We start from the raw sequence: 20,562 nt of genomic DNA on the forward strand, positions 1-20,562 counted from the left end.
TACACCGCGATTATGATGGGCCCCCTCACTGTTAAGATTACACTATGCTGATAGGAACTGGCACCATAATCACGATTATATAATGCTGGTGGGCCTCCTTACTTTAACGATAGTACTGTGCTGATAGGCCCCCTCAATCTAACAATAGTACTGCGTTGATGGACCCAGTTACCATAATCACTGCCTTGTACAAAATGGTTTCCATTGCATTGGTCAGGGAATTTGATTTCTTCTATGTGCTATGACCCAAATGTGAAGAGAAGAACAGCCTGAATGTGGCTACTAGAGAATACCATCAGAGTGGGAGACATCAAATTTCATGTTTGCACCTTGTTTTTGAACAGTGAGTGTTTGAAAAGTGAGTGATGCAATTAGCGAAAGTGCTTCATCTTCCTTTGCTGCTAAACAAACTGCCCAGACAGAGGCTCACCTTCGTTGATACAGGAATCCTGATGCCCTCAAATTTTTTTCTAGAAAACATCGTAATCATTTGTTTTGTTTTGTTTTCATGTCAATTTCAGCATTTTAGATGTTTTTTTGCATGCAGACATCTAGGAGTCAGGTTTAATTGTCGTAACCTGGAATGTAAACATTGTAGTAGGCGTATATTTTATAATTGAAAACATAAAAGTTCACAGTGCATTGGATACTCATTTTATCTAGTCTGTTCTTAAAAAATTGGCATTTTGATAAGTTTGTTTGACTGAAAGTTTTGATTCACTAGTTTTTCAGTTCTATGTGCAGCTGAGGGCTCGAAGTTGTGGCACTAAAAGGGACTCTAAAGAGCAAATCGTTTTTCTCGTATTAGTAAACTACTCTTTCACAATACCGAAGACTCCACTCTTGCTGCAAGAAGAAGCTGATTAAGCAAAAAAATGTGCAAAAAATGAAATGTGGTTGGCTACGTCACCTTGAAATTTCTGCGCCATCCGCCGTGATAGTGCCTACTAGGGCTTACGCGGTTCTTAATTGGTAAGAATGAATTGCATTGTTCTCTGAGGTGGCCAGAGATTTGGCACACCAAGTCTGAAGAAGTTTTGTCATGCCAATGGTGCCATAATATGATAAATACTCTTTGAAATCCGTGCGAGATTTCGGTTCGAAATATAAAATAACACTTTGAACTTGATTTTCTCCTTTGATTTGAAACCTATGATGGTGATATTGATGGCATTATGGTTCTCACAGAACAGTTTGTCAGTCTAAAACTGATTCATTATTTCTCTTTGGTGCCCTTTTAATTTCAACACCTATTGTACACATTGGAAGGAGCAACAGGCAATCAACTCAGCAGTTTATGTCACTGAATACTTTTGTAGGAGAGAGGTGATCAGAGAAAAATTTGACTTCACAGCCAAGTCATTAAAACTGGACTGATCCAGAAGGCCCATAATTAAAAGCATTATTATTTTTTAAACTTGTAGTACCAATCTATATTTTCAATATGCCACATAATCTTATCGTAGTTTTGGGAGATAAAGCCCCAGATATTATTATTATTATTATTATTATTATTATTATTATTATTATTATTATTATTATTATTATACAAATGTGCATGTAATATTTAGAACACTTTTATTTTTCGTTGTCTAGAAAAAATTGATTACTATGGCTTATCTTTTGTCTTTTTTTCAATGCAGGTAATGAGTTAGTGAAGTATACACCAAGCGTCCTCGACCTGGGCATTGAAGAATGCTCTTCATTCCAGCCTGAAAATGAAATACTGCTGTCTGATGACGAACTTCCAATAAGTTCAGCTGCATTCAATGCTGCTAATAGCAAATCCTCAGCCCCCAGGTCCAGCCCACTAGGTACATGTGAGCAAAGTGATAGCTCGCAGTCAGCATCTCCCTCCTCTCTGTTCCAACAAAACTTCAAATCAGTTTTGCCAACTAAATCTCGCCCAGCTGGAAAGAGGGGCACATCATCAGGCAGAAAACGGCGTGGTGGTAGCAAGAAGTGAAGTGGACTGTAGTTTCCACAAGATATAATGTGTACCATGCTAGCCCTGAGGTTAGTATCCAACACGCTGGAATGTTGAGTCAGGCTCGTGTGGTTGTGCATTTGCACCTAATTGCTAAATTCTATCTAGAGCAGAATTCTAAAATGCTCCGCTGTTAACTATACATTCAATAGCAGTGGAAACATCACATACAGTGATGCCGTCAAAAAACAACACTAGTTCTAGACTGCACCAAATGCACGGCACATTATATGCACAATTGAAATTTGGAGCTGGCCCCCCTTTATTGTAGCCGTTGTTGTAGGCCAAGCTCTGGTTGATCAAGAATGGAGAGGACACTTGTCAAACTGTACACCACAGTCAAGAAAGATTAACTGACAAGATTGACGACCACTGACGTGCACCTCTATTGTTGTTCAGGACTGGAAGCTTGGACAAAATAATAAAGGCAATTTGAATACTACTGGAGGATCTCTTCATTTAGTTTAATCCAAAAAAGCAAGGTCAGATACACTCTCTCTATTAAGTAAGTTGTACGTCTACAGAACAAAGAAATAAATTCATGCTTTCACCCACGTATGATTGGGAAAATGTCTCCAGAATTAGAAGAATTATCTGAGGGACTCGTTTTCTGTATTATAAGCTAATGACACCGACCAACAATTTATCCAATGAAAGCACAGGGGACATTATTTGTAGTTTCTCGACTGTATTGTAATGATTATCACTTGTATTGAAAATGAGTGCATGAAGAATCTTTGGACTAATTGTCTGTTGATTTCATTAGTTTAAAATACAGAAAACAAGCCTCTCGGACAATCTCCTGCTTTCGCATTTTCATAGTGAGGGCCTCATCCCAGAAGACTTGATGCTTTAGGTAGCATGCAATGTTTTGTTGGTCAGCCTTTATGGAAATATCACAGGCCTCTTGCTGCAAAAAGAAGTGTTCCACACTCGCCACCTGGGCTAGGAGCGGTGCTAGCTAACTCTCCCAAGTAGTAAGCACACATGAATACCCTACAAAAAAAGTGGACGGAGGAGCACCCTCCATTATAGAGCATTGGACTTGTGTGTTCAAATCCCACTGAGAGAAAAGGTGATTTTTCCTCCACTACTTTCTTTCAATTTAAGTTAGAATTGTTACAACCGAGTTAAGAAATCACAAATCTGTGCTTTCTTAGGATGTGTAGTCAACCTTTCAACAAGTAGACCTGCATTTGTCAAGGCAGTAACCGCTCTCCTTAGTACTGTGCATGTGTACATCATGCCTGAGGGAGTAGAGAAAATAGGGATGGTGGAGAGAAGCTAAGTAGGGTACCATTCGTAAACATGGTTTCAATTTCACTTTTCTATTTGAGGTCATTACTGTCAGAAATGACCGTAGGTTTTGGCATTGCTGCACATGAAATGAATGTTACATGGCAAATCTGCACTCCTCTTTATTGTCGCGTGCCTCTTGCTCTTTGCAGCATCTTGAAACCAGGTCAGTATTTTCAGTAAAATCCATCAATTGACAAGACCAAGATTTCGTGTCAAATGAGGCAGTAAGCAGGAAAAAGTTCAATTTTTAATTTTTTCTCATTTAGTTTTGTGTTTTCATGCTAACGTAATTTTCTCATGGCTGTAATAACCCCTGTGTGACAGTAACGAAAAATTGAGTATGAGACACCTACAAAACCTCTGTTAAATGAGTGATAAATCAAGCTTGTTCATATTGACTACTTGTGGAATAAGTGGCCGAAGTTCACAAAATGCAGAGGTATAATTTTTTCTTTTGAAGTAAGTGTTCACATTGTCTGTTTGCCAACTTCCTTTTTGGGACTATGCATGAAAGGTTGGCAACATTAAAATGGTGCTGTCGATGGAAGTGCGTCACGCTGTCGGTAAGTATGCATATTGGATGATAGTTTTCAAGTGTCTGGTGTGCATAGAAAGACGGCACAAAATGTGGTGTGTGACCTCATGGCAGAATCGTGTTTGAGTGACCTGCGTTATGGCCTTGGCGGACTAGTTGGATGAGGAGGTTGTCGTGTGGGGTTGAAGTTCAATAAAATAATCTGTGGAAAATACCAGAGATGGGCAATGTGACCATGAAGATTGAGGGTAGGAAGTCTTAGTTGAGTTTTTATGGTGGAGAGATGCTGCAGTAGTCTGAATGATCTGAAACTATGACCTGTAGTTGTACGGTTCTGTGCCGACTCCAGAACTCAAACGGGGCCCTGCAACACTTTTTCAGCATGTTCATAAAACCCTACTGATCAGTACTTGAAGTTCCTGAAAACATGTGAGCCAAACATTTTAGTGCGGCTTCGAATTAAGAATTCTCAGTCTTCTAGAAATCACTCATTCTTCTCTCAACAAATGATTCCATAACCCAAATGACCGTATAACCTTTGGGTCATTCAGACATCGTGAGCTGCACACCTAGTTACCGTGGTTGCCGCGAATTGCCCGCATGCTTGCTTGTGCTTACACACTGGAAATAAGCAGTGCGTTTTAAAAGAAAAAAAAGACAGAAAGAGGTCAATGTCGTGACATGCACTGACGAACGGATGTAGCTTCTTGTCTCCTTATTATTCCCCCCCCCCCCCCCCCCCTGCATAGGTTTCAGTGCACTTGTCAGTACGCAAAAAGGGAGGAAGTGCTTAAGGCGTGCTACAAATCCCGATGCTCTGCTCAAACTAGGCAGATTCTATAAAAATTTTTGCAGTAGTCAATTTGCAAAGCAATAAAAACTTTAGTGAAACCATTTGAATATTACTTATAAAAGTATTGCAGGGCCCCTTTAATGAGGTTAGTTTGGTGGTAATCAGATACTAAAGTTTAGATTTGATGACAGTATAATGTAGTTATAGGCACGTCTATGAACTCCTCTGACTACACCTATGCTAGCATGAAAAACATTGATGGATATAGTTGTGCCCCAAATGTGGCCATGACTTATATTCTTTAGGTCACATGCTCTAGCTGTGCCGAGCCCTTACTCCGCCCAACACGAAGGAGCAATGGCATGCATCTCTGAAGAGCAGCAGTCTTCAAAATCAACTCCAGTCCACCCAGAGGGCCCACAACATAGAGACAGACGACTTCCGGTCCCATCTTCGGCGGAGCCACCGACAGGATGGGGGGGGGGAGGGGGAGCTCTGGCTTTCTTAAATATTAGTTTTTCAGGACTCCAATAAAGTTCTTAACATGTCATGAGAATTTTATGGCGTGAAAAAAGGGCAGTTTCAATTTTTAACACGAGTTGCCACCTCCTCAGCCATTTTTTCAAGTTTAGCACGAGTTTCATGTGAATCAGAGAAAAGAATCTTTTGAGAAGAACACTGGTGAGCACTGATAACATGCTGTGGGGAGTTAATGACAGGGAGACTTAATGAACCTGCAGTCAGTTATATTTCATAATGACTGGTCAGCATTAAAGTAGCATGTGACTAAGGAAAATAACAATGTTCACCAAGTCTCTCTTACTCTGTGAAGAATTGACATATCTATAATCAAAGCTGTGAATGCAAACCTGCACTAAAACAAGCTAAGGACTTGTTTTTCAATCAGACTCTGCTTTGTATATGAATAATTGTTAGCAGTTCAGGAACACTATTATAACAAAACAAAAAAATGCCAGGCCTGCGCGGGAGGTGCTGCACAGTCGCAGCGATACCGAGAAGAGCGGCTTTTCAGAGCCTTTTCTAAACACTCATTGGGTAACTGCTGCAAGCACACTTGCCGGGTACCCACTATGGCATTAATGATCATAATTTTTGGGTAGTAGGCCGGCATTTGCTATGCTATCCTTCGTCATTCTTCTCAGAAGTGTGGTATCCATTAAACTCTTCCAAGGGATTTTGTGCCAATTGTTCATGCAGTGGCTGATGATGAGGAGTTATGCCTGAAGTGTGCATGTGCTACAGTTAATAGGTGATCTAGAACAAGCATTACTAATGGGCTGGAGCATTGGATGACCCACTCTTTAGGCTATTCGCATTATGCGACACCTGGTTGTATTTTACTGTTATTCTTTTCCCGACATCAAGCTTACCTAAGGCAAGTTTGCAAACAAGTCCCAGGCACTAGCGTGGCTACGTGATAGAATACCGAGTTGGCATGCAGCGTTCGAGAGCCATCGTGTCCTTGGTACAAGGTTTCTTTTTTTATTTTGCATGAAGTGGTTACGGACACTGGCGACGGCGTGACCAGAGTTATGATCTCATAACAGCCTTTGCTATAAAACTGCTAGCAGAAATGTCGGAGAATGTGCCTATATTATTGCATTTAATGATAATTTACAATTACTGTAAGTTAAGGTGTGCACTAATGGGTATGAATATAAACTTGGGTAAGTACAAAACTGTGTAGCGCCATCATTACATCGTAACTGTTCGATAAATCTGCCAAGTTTAGTTTGTACTCTTTATAATGATAAAGGGGAATGTTCACCTTACAATTAATACAACATTATTAGCATCGTGTGCTAGATCATGGAACCTGTCATCTGTGCACACCTTGCAAGCTTCCTTGAGGCTAATTCATTTTTCGCTCATTGCCAGCATGGGATTCATTCTTGATTAGGGTTTCATCACAGACCGCATAATCCTCCATTTATCAGCGAAGCTGCTCTCCTCCTTGTTGATCAAGATTCTTCATTGCATCCACCTTGCATGGTGTAGGCCCACGTTAACCCATGGTAAATCAGAAGCAGGCTTCAAGCGCTCCACACCTAAGCATATATGATAATGTAATAAATAACTAATATGCTTTAATTAATGAAGAGAATGGACATTAGGAACTTCACATGAAAGCGCTTTGCGTGGGTGAGACAAGAACGAGAGTTGTTATTGTACAACTTTAATGTCGATCTTGTGAAATACCAGATGAACCGATTCTTGTAATTTGTCAGGGAAAAAATTTTTATTTGAATGTTGCACGGACGTGAATCAACCAACCATGAGGTAAAAAGATTGCGTTTAGATTTGATCTTGGCTGTAAAAGTAGTGAAAGTGATGGCAGAACCCATGACTGCGTACCACACCAATTATGAAACCTGTCACTGTCATTACTTAAAAGCAATAAACTATTCCATACCCCCAATCCTGGTGCCCGCAGGTCGTGGGATCGAACCCCAGCTGCGGCGGCTGCATTTTTGTTGGTGTTGAAAATGCTGTAGGCTCGTGTGCTCTGATTTGGGGGCAGGTTGATAAACCCCGGGTGGTCGAAATTTCCGGAGAACTCCACATCGGCATCTTTTATAATGGTATGATGGTTTTGGGATGTTAAACCCTACATATCAAGAAAATCGTCAATCAACTCCCAATCCTGGTAGTTGTAGTGGAAGTTTTCAGTGGCTTTGCTGAGCATTCACTTTTGCTGGGCTCAAGTGGAAAGCAAAGTTTTTCAAAAGCATTTGTTGAAATTTTCACACCAGTTGATCCTTTTCAAAGAAATCTTGATCGATATTTGGGCATGTTGGAAATGTCTGTACGTTTTGAAATGGGCAGCATGAAGAACGACAAGGTGCTGTGGTGTGTGCTCTTCCGTCTTGTGTCCTTTGTTTTCCGCGCTGCCCATTTGAACATGTATAAGTAACCCTGACTAAGTTATATTGCAGCAGCACTCTTTCCTCTTGAATATATTCAAGTGACCAGACATACCGATTTAGGCGGAACATGTCCCTGTTTAGCGGCTGAGGTCCTGCTGTCCTCCTAACCTGTTTTTGGGACAGTGTTTTGTCGCATTTTCAACCAAAATCTAGTTTCCACTTGCAGTCAGTTAGCCCAGCCACCACACCCATTTGCTATGCTGTACTATGTGTGCCTCTGATCTGCTGTCCTTCTATCACTTTGTTTCACTCGATCTCTCAGTCCTAATTTGTTCCTCTTTCTTTTTGTTCTCGCACCAAGTGCAATGCAATCATAGTCCATATAAGCTTGTTCACCTACTGCACCTAGTTAGCCACGGGGTTACAACTCTCGCCTTCTGACCATGGTTACCCATGTTTGAATCCCGCCTTCGAATTTCACTGCATTTCATTTATTTCTCCCCTTCTCCCTTCAATTTCCACTTTCTTCTCCACGTCGCCAAGCAGAGTTCTTGCCGCAAACTTCTCATTTTACTATGTTTTACTCTCTCTTACCACAGACAACAACTTCCTTTCTCGCCTTTCTCATTCACTTTTCTCCGCTACGGTCTCTCCCTTCAACGTCTTTACAGCTGCAGCAGTAAGTAGTGGGACTTGTTCAATCCCTGTGGAGATACATACAAGCCTGCATTTTTGTGTACACAGACTTGCACTAAGCGAGAAATTGCTTGGCTGTTTCCCCCCATCCAGCTTTGGATTGTCTGTTTGCGACAGCTGATAAAACTGCGGTTCCTCACTACTGGACTTCTGAATTTCCCAAGCAAGGATCGATTCATTGTCCTGAAGTTTTTTTTTGTTGTTGTTATGACTTGCCTAGTAGTATTGCTTCCCAGGTTTTTGCTCATGAATGCTTATTGTGAAATCAACATCATGTCTGACATATTGACCAAGTTCTGGAAACAATATTTTGCTCTTTAAGTTGACTTTTACAAATACCTCTGTTTACATTATGTTGGACTACTTGTATAGAAATATCTACCAACCTTCTTACCCAGGAAGTTAACTTCGTTTAGCCCATTCTAAATAGGGAACACACAGCATTCTTATAGAACATTTGTTCACTAGCATTTTAAGTTTAATCTGGCCGATACCGAGCATTGCCTTTCATATTTGGTACAGTGTCTGGGTTATTCATAAAATTATTGTTACAACAGCCGCAATGCAGAATAATTGCCGGTTTTGTTTTTTTACGAGATTTTCTACATGAATCCTTTGCATGATTGATATGTGGGGTTTAACGTCCCAAAACCACCATATGATTATGAGAGACGCCGTAGTGGAGGGCTCCGGAAATTTCGACCACCTGGGGTTCTTTAACGTGCACCTAAATCTGAGCACACGGGCCTACAACATTTCCGCCTCCATCGGAAATGCAGCCGCCACAGCCGGGATACGAACCCGCGACCTGCGGGTCAGCAGCCGAGTACCTTAGCCACTAGACCACCATGGCGGGGCCATGAATCCTTTGCAGGCTTAACTACACCTGCCTACCAACTATTCAGCCTGCATTAATCATTCCATAAAAGAAGAGTTCCTTTTTATCCAACCAAAAATTGTTTTAGACGTCCTTGTTCCAAACACTTCTGAGCACTTAAGACCCCCTTTACCGGGCTCTATTATCACCAACTTTTCACTTTCATCTTACTGAATTACATCAGTTGTACAATCTCACAATTTATTCGTATTTGTTTTTCTTCATCCAATGTTCCCTAAGCCTGCTAACATTTATGTTTCCTAAGAGTACTTTACATCTAGTCCCATTTCCCTTAAATGTTTTTGAGGTCTAAGGGTAAATGAACTGATAAAAAAATTACACAATGCGAAGGTCAGAAATTTAAGATTCTTCCAACACTTCCATCACTGTAATTCAACAAACTTAAAAAATATCAACTTGAGAAAACCGTTTATTGTGTATACAGTAAAAAAGTAATCAGATCATTGGTAAACTGAACAGCATCAGCCAACAACAAAATCATAATTTTAAGTGACTAGTCACTAAAAGGCTGCGAGAGATTTGGGCCTTCGTGACTATTACATAAACATTACAACTTGATCAAACAAACATTCTAAGACTAGGTGCAGCTAGCATCAATACAAATGTTGTGTAATATAAGCATAATTGCAAAACATGCATCACAATACATCGAGGTTACCAGAGATTGCTTCTCAATATAAAAAAGTGACCCTAAAGTCCAGATATTCAGAAGCCGCCACAAAGTTCGGTTTGACCTTTGCAACTAGTTGCCTTTTAAGAGACAAGTAAACCTAAACTTTCTGGATACAGAAATACTGAAATGTTCGCACTGGACACATCAAGGAACTCTTGGAAAATACTGTACCTGTCAAGCGCTCGTGACCAGTGACAATGCCCTATCACAAAACAGCAATACAACCTGTGAGCGACAGACCATTCGTAAAATGTGGGTGCAGAAAACTTGGCAACAGATGTGTCAACCCTACAAAACACTTCAACAGTGGCACTAGACCTAAAAATCACAGCACTATAAAAAAAACGAAGTGACAAGCACAAAACAAAGACTTTGGTGGTGCAGAAAGTATGCAACATTCTAACAAATACACACACCAAATGAATGCAATTCAATCAACTTTTTTTTTTCAACGTAAGTTGCTATTGCTCACATGACTTTGGCACAGCCAATCAACATGATGTTGACACTCATACCAGAGAATGCTGCACAAACTTCCTGATCACAAAATTTATGCAGTGACTAGACGACATTAAGACTTGACCAAGAACGTCCTTTTTTAATGCAAATTCATAAACGAATGATAGCAGATCTGCCTTCAGAAAGTGAGCATCATGCATAGTCAGACGAATGGGCCAGGGCCTCCTCTATTTTTTTCAAAGCAGACCAGACGTGCCTGATCCAGCCGTTCACCACTCCCTCCTCTAGCCTTTTCCTGCTTCCGCCTATCGCCCAGCGTTTGCGTGTGCTTTGCAGTCATGGGGGAGAGAACCCAACATGTGGTGCCTCAAGATGGAAACCTTATAAAGTAATTTCTTGTTCCATTGTGTTCAGATCGGTGGGGCGGCATCTTCCATTCTTCATGTTCACAATGTTGGCGGTCACGCTGGCTTAGCAAGAGATATGTTTTGAGACAGCATGTCGACGTTCATAGCGCTTTGCGGGCAATGGCAAAGCGTCTCTGTAACACTGCTGCTTGCACGGAGTTAAAGAGCGCTGTGAAGCAGTGGCGGCATAGCTTTGAGCGACAAAGAAGGAAAATGAAGGAAGAAATTTGACCGACACATGATATAGGAGAGGGAAACACGTCAATCGCACCTCTGTGGGAAAGCACTCGGACGCACATGTGATAAAAGCAGCCCTACCTTACCTGTGGCATCGCATCACAACTACTCCCTGAACTAAGGCGGACTGACGGCTTCCATTGAGGAATGCGCATTTGCACTGGCATTAAAAAAAATAAAGGAGGTTTTGAACAGGCATATAGAGTTGAAATGAAGCACATGCCACTTGCCCACATATAAGGGTTAAAAAGTTTGGTTTAAAACAACCCTGCTGGTGCCAATCACTACTAAATATGAAACAAAATGCAGCATGTGTACTCTAAAGAAAGGTAGGCATGGCCACAGCCATATCCACTTTTAAAGGAGTACAGACACAAAATTCTGAAGGAGAGAACTTTTGGGAAAGACTTGAGAATATACACACACTACATACGAAATGCAACAGATAATATATAGCCTACAACATTTTTAAAATCAATATTAAAGTGCATGACACACCACTGCAAGCGAAATGATCCTTTGGTTTTCGCGTTAACAAACCAACCGCCACCTATGTCACGAGTTTGTATTGGCTGCCATGATCTTTGCAAGCACTCTCTTTTAGCAGACCTTTTCAATGAAAAGAGGGGTAGCCTCATGGGTGTACAAAGACTCGTGTCCTAGCCTCAGCAGTGCATTTTTAGAGGGTGATGCATATTTGCAATGTCTTACATGAAAAGGCTGCCTTCCTTCTCATGGTAAGAGTGACCTTCCTGGCACAGGAGAACAGTAATTTACGAACACAGGATGGACAATCGTTTTCTTTAGTGTTTCTTTAAAAGAATAGCTGGTCTGGTCAGATTGTCAAACGGCAACCTTTTTACTTCTCTTAAGCTACGCAATGCATAAAATCGATTGACTTAAGTGTGCCACCATGAGACAACTTTACCATCATTAAATTAGAAGCTATGATGTGACTTATGACTCTTCCATCTAATTGAGAATATTTATGTGTATAGTAACACATGATCAAGCACTGACCTTTCAGCAAGCTCATTTTGCACAAAGTGATTTTAAAATACAGGCCGAGACATATTAGCGTAAAACAAAATGCCAAAAAGAAAGAAAACAAGGAGCCGTGAAGGGTGAAGCGATTGCTTCCATACGATTTTGCGCACTTAGAGGAGCTGAAGAGAGCAATAGCTATGCTTTGCTTGGAGTCTGCCCTCCGGAAGTCTTGTACCCACAAAATGCAGGCGAGTTTTACTAGCAAAGTAGGCCACCTTTTGGCAGCTGGCTTCCCTTTGTCGGTCATCAATGCTGTGGCCAAGTTGATTCTGCAAAAAATCAAGCTCGGAGCACAAAGGGTTGGAGCAAAGGTTCAGCAATATAAATGGAAACCTGAAAAGATACCATATTCACACAAGGTGTCTCAGAACCTTAAAAAGGTTGCATACCGTCACGATATTCCCTTTGTGTTTTCTGCCCCCAACAAGCTTTCCAAGCTGTGTCCTTGTGTGCTGCGAAAGTAGATGAGGCTGCCGTATTAGACACGAAACGTTAAAATGCTCCAAAGAAGTGCTTTATTCTATTCCCCTGTCCTGCGGACGAATTTATATCAGACAAACTGAATGTTGCATGAACGACTGATAAAAATAACACGTTTAAAAATATAAATGAGATAAGGGCATGCATATAGTAACGCACAACACTGCATGTTGTACTGCTAGATTTTTGGACACATCCACTCCGGGAAGAAGCAGTAATGCTTTTTTGAGACTTGCTTTGCATGCTTATTTAACAAAGATTGATGCATGAGTGAACCGTCCTTTGCTTTTCAGGACCCCGCATTTGAATTTAACTGCAATCACCTCTGATATACACAGGTTGGTTATACATTTATACGTTTGTGTGACAAAAGGATCTACAGTAGACTCGTTAAACGGAAGCTGAAGGTATCAGAAAGTTATGTTCCATATAACAGCAGTATCATTTACTGAGAGATGAACAAGGCTGCAGAATACAATCACAAAACCAATCTTGTCAGAAGTACTTGTTCCATTTGAGCAGCAGTTCCGTTTAACAGATTTTCCTTTACTAAGAGTCTACTGTATATGCGAAATCATTCCCTGCTAATAAACAGTTGTGATTAGTGCGTGTCATCGTCTTTGCACTAATATGTCTCAGCCAGTTATGCAACACCAACTAGCCTGGCAATGAACTCTTTTAAAATTTTAAATTCAATGTGTAAATACTGTTTAAAGTGAACATGACAGTGAAATGCTTCTCAGGAATTGTATGATGCTAAGTGATGCACAGGGAGTGTTCTTTCTAGTTTAACTGAAATGTCCTGCATTTGCATTACACGTAAAGTAAATCCAAATATTGTGGGTTCAGACCTAACAGGTGATAGGTTTTGTTTCTGTCTACTTCAATTCATTTTCTTTTATGACATAACTACAACAGTTCAGTTAAAAACTACAATCCGTAAGCTTTCCCTTGCATTCCCTTCTTTAATTTTCAGGAACGGAGTAATCCAAGGTTCCTTTGCTTAGAACTACACATGGAAAAAGAAATTATGAAAAAGTGTTTTAACACTGCGAATCAATGCAAACTGCAATAAAAAATAAAATTACTTGCTTTACCCTGTTACATGAAGCTGGTCTAATAGATTTCCCTGTGCAACAAGCTAAAGATATAAGTAAGATGAAACACTTATTACCACATCTCTTACAGGACTAACAAACGTCCTTAGGACATTACAATTTTTTTTCAACTCAAAAGCTGTGCTGGTAGCCATTGCAAGGCCAAATCACAACTTGCACCACATTTTCACTACTGTGAGCAACAGAACTAAAATCCGACACTAATGCAAAGCTTAAAAAGAAAAAAGAACAATGCAATAAGTAGGAACTTGTGCAAGCAATGGTGTAACAGTTCTTGGCATTTATAATTTGTGGTTTTAACATAAAAGAATCAATGGAAGCATGCTTACAACAGAAAAGAGTCATCAGTGTATATAGCTGTAAGCCTGAGTTCCAATTCAAATAACACAACGAACTCTAGATAAAGCATCCACCAGGCACCCAAGCAATTCTTACTTTTGCATCCATTTAGACTGTTGTTCATTTCTGTATTAGTATTGATACATTCGAACTGAAGTATTTGCTGTGGTACGGAATAGTCACCCCTAACGACTTTTCTTTCATACTGCGGGTACTATAGAAGAGATATTTTTACCAGCGCAAAAAGACTCAACGCTCAAGGACATACATACACACATAAATAGCACTGTGTGTGTTTCTTAAGTGTTTCGTCTTTTTGCACTGGTAAATTGTTCTTGATTGATTGATATGTGGGGTTTAACATCCCAAAACCACCATATGATTATGAGAGATGCCGTAGTGGAGGGCAACACAAAGCAGGGCACCGATTAGTCAACAGTTGTGAACACAGCTTAAAGACAATTTTTAACCACAAATATGCAAAGCAGGAGTTAACTTCACCTGGCATTGAATTTCACAACTGAGCAATTTCTCGCATTGAATTTCCCAACTGAGTGATTTTCCAACATTAAATGTAAGCAAATTTGTTCTATGAAAGATAATAAACCAGCATGAATGTTATTTTACAAATATCACTATCAGATTAAGTGATGAGCAGACATATTTCTTGATACAATGGAAAAAGAAAAGTTGATTAAATGAACAAGTTGTGTACATAAAATTAAGTGCTCCAAAGAAATTTCAGAGGACTTCCACACAAAAGTAGACAGCTGAAAAGAAAATGCAACAAAATGCTTCCAAAGCCGTGCCCATGATTCGAATCATGGTTGAAAATTGCAATGACAAAATTCACTAAGTAATAGAAGACAAAACTGGTCTATGTAAAATATAACCACCTCAACCAGACATCAGAGGCAGCTGAATTATAAAGGCATATAAACTGGAAATAAAAAATCGGCGTGCAAGGCAATACAAAGCACAGAACACAGAACATAACCATTTAAAAGTATACACCATACTTTCCAGTCGATGTGCTATGCTTCACCTTCATATTTCTTTTACTCCTGCCATCAGTGTAGATGTGTCAAACAACTGCTGCAAAAAACACCTTTTTTGATGAAATTGACAATTCTGGCATTGTAAAGATAAAAAGACAATAAAATGTTTGCAGCTTACTTTAACTGCCTCATTTTTAACTACTGCATCATTTATGTGTCACTTCTGTCAACAGCACTCGTATGCATGTCTATCTGATGCCACCAGTTAGTCAATCTCAAGAAATAAAAAATACACCATCTAGTGGCAGCAAAGTATGCCATACAACAAAATATCAATTTTCTCACTTTTTTACATGAGATTCTTCCACTTTTAGAAACGCAAGAACAATGCTCAGTACAGAACATCTATCAAACCAGTCAAGCCCAGAAGGTATTGTAAGCACATGCTCAGGCTTGTAGAGAGAACACTTGATTGAGTTGCTGGGTCACTCTGATAAAGGTCGTTCGACGTGTGAGCTCCTTGAGCCGGCCAGCCCCAGTATAGGTGCAAGCCGAACGTAGACCACCCAGGATATCGAGCACAGTCGCCTGGACATCACCACGATATGGCACCTGCACGGTCTTTCCCTCAGATGCCCTGTATCAAAGCGAAACCAGTTTACAACAAAATAGTGCAGAGAAAAGAAAGTGCTCGTTCAAAGGACGTTAATACAAGCTTTAAAGAAAACTCCAATCAGATTAAATCAATTATTCCTGCCAGCAACAGCCACAGTGTCTAAGAGGGAAATAAAAAAATGCAAGCAAGTAAAATCTTCACATGAACATTCGCCTCAGCACTCATGTACCAAAATAAGAAAAGCAACTTAGAATCCACTAAACGTAGACTCTCAAAGTGCTAGTCATAAAAAAATGTAGGAGTAATGTTTTATGATACTTGAAGCCATTTCCCTGCTGCTTCATTTACTACTTGGTACACCAGCAAATTTCCGAATTAGCAACTTATTTACAGTTATGATCTTCAAGGGTTTATAATCTATCAGTGCAATAAAAAAATGCATAGACCACATTCTCACGATGATGCCGGAAAAGTTTATGAACTTGTGTTTCATGTGACATCCGCAATTTCAAATGAAAGGCAGCGCACGCTTCCTGGACGAGACAATCCCACTTCCTAGTAAAGACAAGAACGAGGGCATAAATGCCTCTGACAAATATACTGCATGCAACAGTATTCATTATGACTTGCAACATGAGTAATTCATTAAATGCTGCAGAGGTCACTTGTTTAATACATTTTGCTCTACTATAGCCAGTTACCACTTTAGAAAGCAGCAGTATTTCCACATCAAAGAATGACACTCCAGAATGACATGAGCCCAATAGCTCATGTCATTGCCATTGATTGATGTGTGGTATAGCAGACGATGTTCAGCACTGTAAAAGCCATGAGGTTATCTGTTTCTCTTGAGTCAGTGGCATTCCCATCTTGAGAGCTTCAACAAAACAGTAATAAAGACATAAATTATATATTATAGTCATATTTACACCTAGAAATTCAAGTTATAGAAGCGTGACATTTTTTTTATTGCGATAGCAATTAAATTGAACATCTCGGCTGGTTTATATAGGGAAAGAAGTGTGTACTTAAGGGCTCATTTTTCCATGTTTGACACAATATTAATGAGATCTAACAGACACTGATGCCAAGGAAAGTATAGGGGAAGTTATGAACTTGTGGCTTGATATATTATAGACCATAACTACTTCTATACTTTCCTTGGCATCAGTGTCTGTTAGATCTCATATATATATATATATATATATATATATATATATATATATATATATATATATATATTGTAGCGAAGCTTCCGAACACTGAAATGGGTCAAACTGGTAAGTGTTCTGTGGGTCAAACTCTAGTGTACCTTCTAGTGGGGCTACCCAACAAGGACGCTGTTCGCGCTAGGAGTCCGTGCTTGACCGTCACTGTCGCCATAGCGTATGATCGCTGGTTGCCGGCTAATAAACGCCTTAACAAATTGGTGGAGAGTGCTGCGTTCTCTTTCGATGCCCTTGGAGCTTCGATCACGTACCCTGCCACCTACCATGCCCCACGACGCCTCTCAGTAAACGACTCCTCCCATGCCACCCCCTTGTCCCGGTGTCCCCAGGATCCGCGATCCACCCATCTTCGTTGGCGCCGATGGCATTGATGTGGAGGACTGGCTCGCCATTTATGAGCGCGTGAGCGTCCCCAACAAATGGGACACGGACGGCAAGTTGACGAACTTGGTGTTCTACCTCGCGGGCGTAGCCAGTTTGTGGTACAACAACCACGCGTCTGATTTTGCAACCTACCCCTCCATTCCTGACAACCTTACGTCAGTACAGCGTTCCCAGCTTCTCGACACGTTGCAAGAATATCCTTCTTCTTTCAATGTCAGGCAAAGTTCTCTTGGTCGCACGTCCGCTCTTACGCATCGCATCGACACTGGTGCCCATCTACCATTACGGCAACATCCATATCGCGTGTCGCCTGCTGAACGTCGGGTAATTAACGAGCAGGTTGACGATATGCTCTGACGTGACGTTATTCAGCCCTCGGACAGTCAACGGGAGTTTCCGGTTGTTCTTGTTACGAAGAAAGACGGCTCTGTCTGGTTCTGTGTGGACTACAGACGGCTCAATAAGATCACTCGCAAGAATGTTTATCCACTCCCATGCATCGATAACACGGTTGACAGCTTTCATGGAGCCGAATTATTCTCTCAATCTGTGCTCGGGGTACTGGGAAGTACCCATGGCTGACGGGGGTATGGGAAGTACCCACGGCTGACGACACTTGACCGAAGACTGCCTTCGTCACAACCGACGGCTTGTACGAATTCAACGTCATGCCGTTTGGTCCAATGCCCCTGTGACCTTTGAGCGCATGATGGACACCATTCTGCACAACTTGAAATGGCACACGTGCTTGTGTTACCTCGACGATGTCGTTGTCATCGCTCCAGATTTCTCCACTCATCTCCAACATCTGGAAAAAGTTTTCGCACGTGCGAGCAATGCTGGCTTGCAACTAAATCTGAAGAAGTGCTGCATTACAGCATGGCAACTCACCATCCGAAGGTATTTTGTGTCCAAGGACCGCATTCTTCCTGATCCGGCCAAGCTTCGAGCCGTGGCCGAATTCCCCAAACCTGCGTCCGTCAAAGAACTGCGTAGTTTTGTGGGCCTGGGCTCACACTTCCGACGCTTCATACGAAACTTTGCCACTATCATATCACCGCTGACGAGGCTCCTTGGAAGTAACGGGCCCTTCAATTCGTGGTCATCCGAGTGCGATGGCGCGTTCGCAAAGCTCCAACATTTGTTGGCGTCTCTTCTTATTCTACGCCACAACGACCCTACGGCCCCAACAGAGGTGCACACGGACGCCAGCGGTGTAGGCCTCAGCGCTGTCCTGGCACAGCGCAAGCCCGAATCCCCTAAATATGTCGTGGCATATGCAAACCATACGCTCACAAGAGCCACGACAAACTACACCATCACGGAAAAAAAAGTGCCTGGCACTCATCTGGGCCCTTACAAAGTTTCAACCTCATGTGTATGATCGTCCATTCTATGTCACCGACCATCATGCACTATGCTGGCTGTCATCACTGAAGAATCCCTCAGGCTTTCTCGCCCGTTGATCTGTTCGCTTACAAGACTACATCCGCGTGCTGTACCGCAACGGACGCCAGCATGCTGACGCCGACGCCCTCTCGCGCTCCCCTCTGCCTGAAGACGACGTGCCCTGCTCAGTATCCTCAATCGCTGTATCTGCCATCGAAGTTGACATTCTCGCTACCGAACAGCGAAAGGATAATTGGGTTGCCTCGCTAATTGACTTGCTCTCTGATGTGTCGGCAACACCATCCACGTGTGCTTTGCGTCGTCAAGCTCATATTTCGCCATCCGTGACGGCCTCCTACACCGATGCAATTACGACACTGATGGCCGGCAGTGGTTACTCGTGGTACCCCGCAGTCTACGGTCGGAGATGTGCGAATCTTTCCATTCTGATCCGCAATGCACGCACTCTGGGGTATCTAAAACTTGCCACCACATTCGACAATGCTACTTCAAGCGCGGGATGTACCGCTACGCGCAGCAGTTCGTTCACTCTTGCCTTGCTTGCCAAAACGCCGCAAACCATCAGCACACATGTCGCCAGCCGGTCTGAAACTGTTACCTTGCCCTGACTGTCCGTTTGCGCACCAAGGTATTGATTTGTATAGACCACTTCCTCTGACGTCGACTTGTAACCACAGGGCCATCGTCGCCGCAGACCATTTAACGCGATGCGCCGAAACCACCGCTCTCCCTGCGGCTACTGCACGCGATCTTCCGTCCTTCCTGCCGCATCGATTCATACTGCGCCACGGTCCACCCCAGGAGCTTCTCAGCGATTGAGGCCGTGTCTTCTTGTGAGAAGTCGTCAAAACCATTCTCACGGAGTGCCATTCTGTCCACCACAAACTACTGCTTACCACCTGCAGACGAATAGCCTCACCGAACAGTTTACCGCACCCTCGGCGACATGCTTTCGATGTACGTCGCCGAAAACCATACAAATTGGGATAATATATAATATACTGCCCTTCGACACCTATGCCTACAACACCGCCCCTCATAGCACGACCGGTTTTTCACCTTTCTTCTTGCTGTATGGAAGGCACCCGTCGCACACCATCGACACGATACTCCCGTACACACCTGATTTATGTGAGTGTGCACCTATATCTGAGACAACCAGGCTTGCTGAAGAGTGTCGAGAGCGTGCCAAGACTTTTAAGACGCACGAGCAAGAGCGGCAGAAGAGTATTCGCGATGGCTCCGCCACTTCTGAGCCCACGTTCCTTCCTGGTGCACTCGTATGGTTCTCAATCCAGACCCCTGTAGCTCGCCTCTCTTCCAAACTACTCCTGAAATACGAAGGCCCCTTCCGTGTCATCGAGCACAGATTTTCAGTCAACTATCTGATCGAGCCCATTGAACAATCTTCGGACATGCGCTGTCGCGGGCACGACATAGTCAACGTGGAGCGCCTGAAGGCTTACTATGACCCGCACATAGTAACAAGCTGTTCTGTCGCCAGGCGGCTCCCTCTTCGACCCCGGGGTAATTGCAGCGAAGCCTTCGAACTCTGAAATGAGTCGAACGCTCAAATACTTTCTAGTGAGGCTACCCAAAAGCGGACGCCGCTCGCACTGTGAGTCCATGCTTGGCCATGACTATCGCCATAGCAAATGATCGCTGGTTACCGGCTAATAAACGCCTTGAGTGTGTGTGTGTATGTGAATGATGGCGGCGGCCAAAACCACTTGAGACTGTCCATATAATTGCCATTGCAATAAAAAGAAATGTCATGCTTCTATAACTTGTCTTTCACGTATATGTATCAGCCAGATTAACTTTATTTGTGTCCTGAGAAGAAGGTTCCTAAGAAACCACCAAGGGCTGCATCCGTGACGGGATCGAGGACCAGAGGTTCCCGATTGCTTCTCAGGATCCCTGAACCGCCCAGAGTTGTTTCGCAAGGTGTGGACTTGCGATACATTCTAAGAAGTCTGTCTCATTTATGTGATGACTCCTTGCTGAAACGCGCAAGCGGGGGCACCGCCACATCAAATGAGGTCCCATTTCAGTGTACAGGAGGTCCC

General features: G+C 42.3%; 2 protein-coding genes across 6 annotated transcripts in view; one reads left to right on the top strand and one right to left on the bottom strand.

Annotated features, from left to right (window-relative positions):
- Positions 1-2,429, top strand: part of LOC119177072 (heat shock factor protein) — a 94,287-nt gene extending 91,858 nt beyond the window's left edge. For all 4 annotated transcript variants that reach the window (XM_037428450.2, XM_037428451.2, XM_075878069.1 and 1 more), the window contains exon 11: positions 1,644-2,429. In XM_037428450.2, coding sequence (XP_037284347.1) covers positions 1,644-1,966 — 323 coding nt within the window. In that variant the 3' untranslated portion in view covers positions 1,967-2,429. The remainder of the gene's footprint in view (positions 1-1,643) is intronic.
- A 7,058-nt stretch (positions 2,430-9,487) lies between these two features.
- The window catches only part of LOC119177074 (GMP reductase 2), an 82,211-nt gene continuing 71,136 nt past the window's right edge, over positions 9,488-20,562 (bottom strand). For both annotated transcript variants that reach the window (XM_075878071.1, XM_037428453.2), the window contains one exon: positions 9,488-15,491. In XM_075878071.1, the coding sequence (XP_075734186.1) occupies positions 15,302-15,491 (190 nt within the window). In that variant the 3' untranslated portion in view covers positions 9,488-15,301. The remainder of the gene's footprint in view (positions 15,492-20,562) is intronic.

The sequence above is a fragment of the Rhipicephalus microplus genome, chromosome X, assembly GCF_043290135.1.
Source record: "Rhipicephalus microplus isolate Deutch F79 chromosome X, USDA_Rmic, whole genome shotgun sequence".
Taxonomy (NCBI): domain Eukaryota; kingdom Metazoa; phylum Arthropoda; class Arachnida; order Ixodida; family Ixodidae; genus Rhipicephalus; species Rhipicephalus microplus.